This window comes from Poecilia latipinna, unplaced genomic scaffold, assembly GCF_001443285.1.
Source record: "Poecilia latipinna isolate Pla-1442-1.1 unplaced genomic scaffold, P_latipinna-1.0 Scaffold2853, whole genome shotgun sequence".
Lineage (NCBI taxonomy): Eukaryota > Metazoa > Chordata > Actinopteri > Cyprinodontiformes > Poeciliidae > Poecilia > Poecilia latipinna.
In genome coordinates this window covers 15,664-17,409 of record NW_015115469.1, presented here as the reverse complement: position 1 = coordinate 17,409, position 1,746 = coordinate 15,664, and the positions used below count along the sequence as shown (strand labels likewise).

The 1,746-nt window shown below is 42.6% G+C and overlaps 1 protein-coding gene across 1 annotated transcript in view; it reads right to left on the bottom strand.

The window, feature by feature from the left end:
* Positions 1 to 775, bottom strand: part of LOC106939389 (zinc-binding protein A33-like) — a 5,305-nt gene extending 4,530 nt beyond the window's left edge. The window contains exon 1 of the mRNA XM_015021770.1: positions 4 to 775. Within this exon, the coding sequence (XP_014877256.1) occupies positions 4 to 728 (725 nt within the window). The 5' untranslated portion in view covers positions 729 to 775. The remainder of the gene's footprint in view (positions 1 to 3) is intronic.
* Positions 776 to 1,746: the final 971 nt, after the last annotated feature.

The following is a 1,746-nucleotide window of genomic DNA, read 5'->3' as shown; positions in this document are numbered from 1 at the left end:
TTAACTTTCTTCCTGAGCTCCAGCTTCTTCTTTAAAAACTCCAGAGATGTTTTCAGATTCTCTCTGTGATCCTGAGCAGCTTCCCGGATTGGTCTGAATCTGTGGTTGGTGTGTTTTTCTGAATCTCGACAGATTGAGCACAGCAGTTCTTGATGGTCCAGACAGAAGAGTTTGAGTTTCTTTGAGTGCAGACTGCAGATACCCTCTGAAAGTTTCTGATTTTTCTGTTGTAAGAAAGTCTCACACAGGTTCTTCAGAACCAGACTTATGGGCGGATTAGCCTTTGGAGATTTCCTCTGACAAACTGGACACTCTCTTGCTGGTTTCTCTCTCCACCAGCTCTTCAGACATTCCTTACATAAGCTGTGGCTACATGATAGAACAACCGGATCCTTAAAGACTTTTTTACAGACTGGACAGCAGAGATCCTCTGAAAGTCTCTGATCGCTCTGCTGTAAGAAAGACTCACACAGGTTCTTCAGAACCAGATTTAAAGGTGGATCAGCCTTAGAAGATCTTCTCTTACAAACTGGACACTCTCTTGATGGTTTCTCTCTCCACCAGCTCTTCAGACATTCCTTACAGAAGCTGTGGCTACATGATAGAACAAGCGGATCCTTAAAGACTTCCTGACAGACCGGACAGCAGAGATCCTCCTCTAACCTGGAAGCCATTTTGTCTCTGAGTGAAGCTGAAAACACAGAAGGTCCAGTCAGTCTCGGCTCCATCCCTCCTCTACTAACTTCCCTCAAAGTGACTCTGAGTGTTTTGGTCCAACTCACCTTCAATGTGAGCAGCTTGAAGCAGCAGAGTTGGAGGTTTCCACTTTTCTCTCCTGCAGCTGGACTCACTCAGAGGAAGCTGCTAGTTTGGTCTAGCAGCTTCCTCTGCTATGGGAATCTAATCGTCTGGGAGTCTCTCTGCAGGAAACAACAATCACTAAGTGTTCCCTGCTTTAACTCAGCTCCAACTGAGGCGTGTTTCATACTAAAGTCCAAAATTCAACCTGCTGTAACGCTCACATTTTTACTTTTCTCTTCAGAGATCTGAACAGAACATATAAAAAAGACAGTAGAAGCAATTCCCACCCTGTTTCCTGTTTCAGTTCGTGCAGTAGATGTTGTGGGCGGAGCTTTATCTTCCTGCTTCACCCAAAACAAACGAGAAGGACCTCGCTGCAGCGAACAGAAAGGGCGGGGACGGACCACTGTCAGTCTCATACCTTATTTGGAAATGGGACCATTGCACTCTGGAAATGAAGGGGGCGCTATTTCCTATATTATCCGCGGACTCCCGTTTTTATTTTCTTTTGAAATCTGTGATATATCTTCATCTTCCGGAAGGATTTTCACCCAAACATGGTTTTAAATATTCTGCAATTAGAGCAGAATAATCCAGTGCTGGTTTGAAGAGTCTATGTGTTTAGTTTTGGATCTGGAGCAGTTCTAGTATGATCCTGATGCAAAAGAGTGGTAAAATCAACATTTATGGAAGTTTCACAAATCAGATAAAAGTTTCACAAATACCAAACATGGTTTTACATATTCTGCTATTAGAGCAGAATAATCCAGTGCTGGTTTGAAGAGTCTATGTGTTTAGTTTTGGATCTGGAGCAGTTCTAGTATGATCCTGATGCAAAAGAGTGGTAAAATCAACATTTATGGAAGTTTCACAAATCAGATAAAAGTTTCACAAATACCAAACATGGTTTTACATATTCTGCTATTAGAGCAGAATAATCCAGTG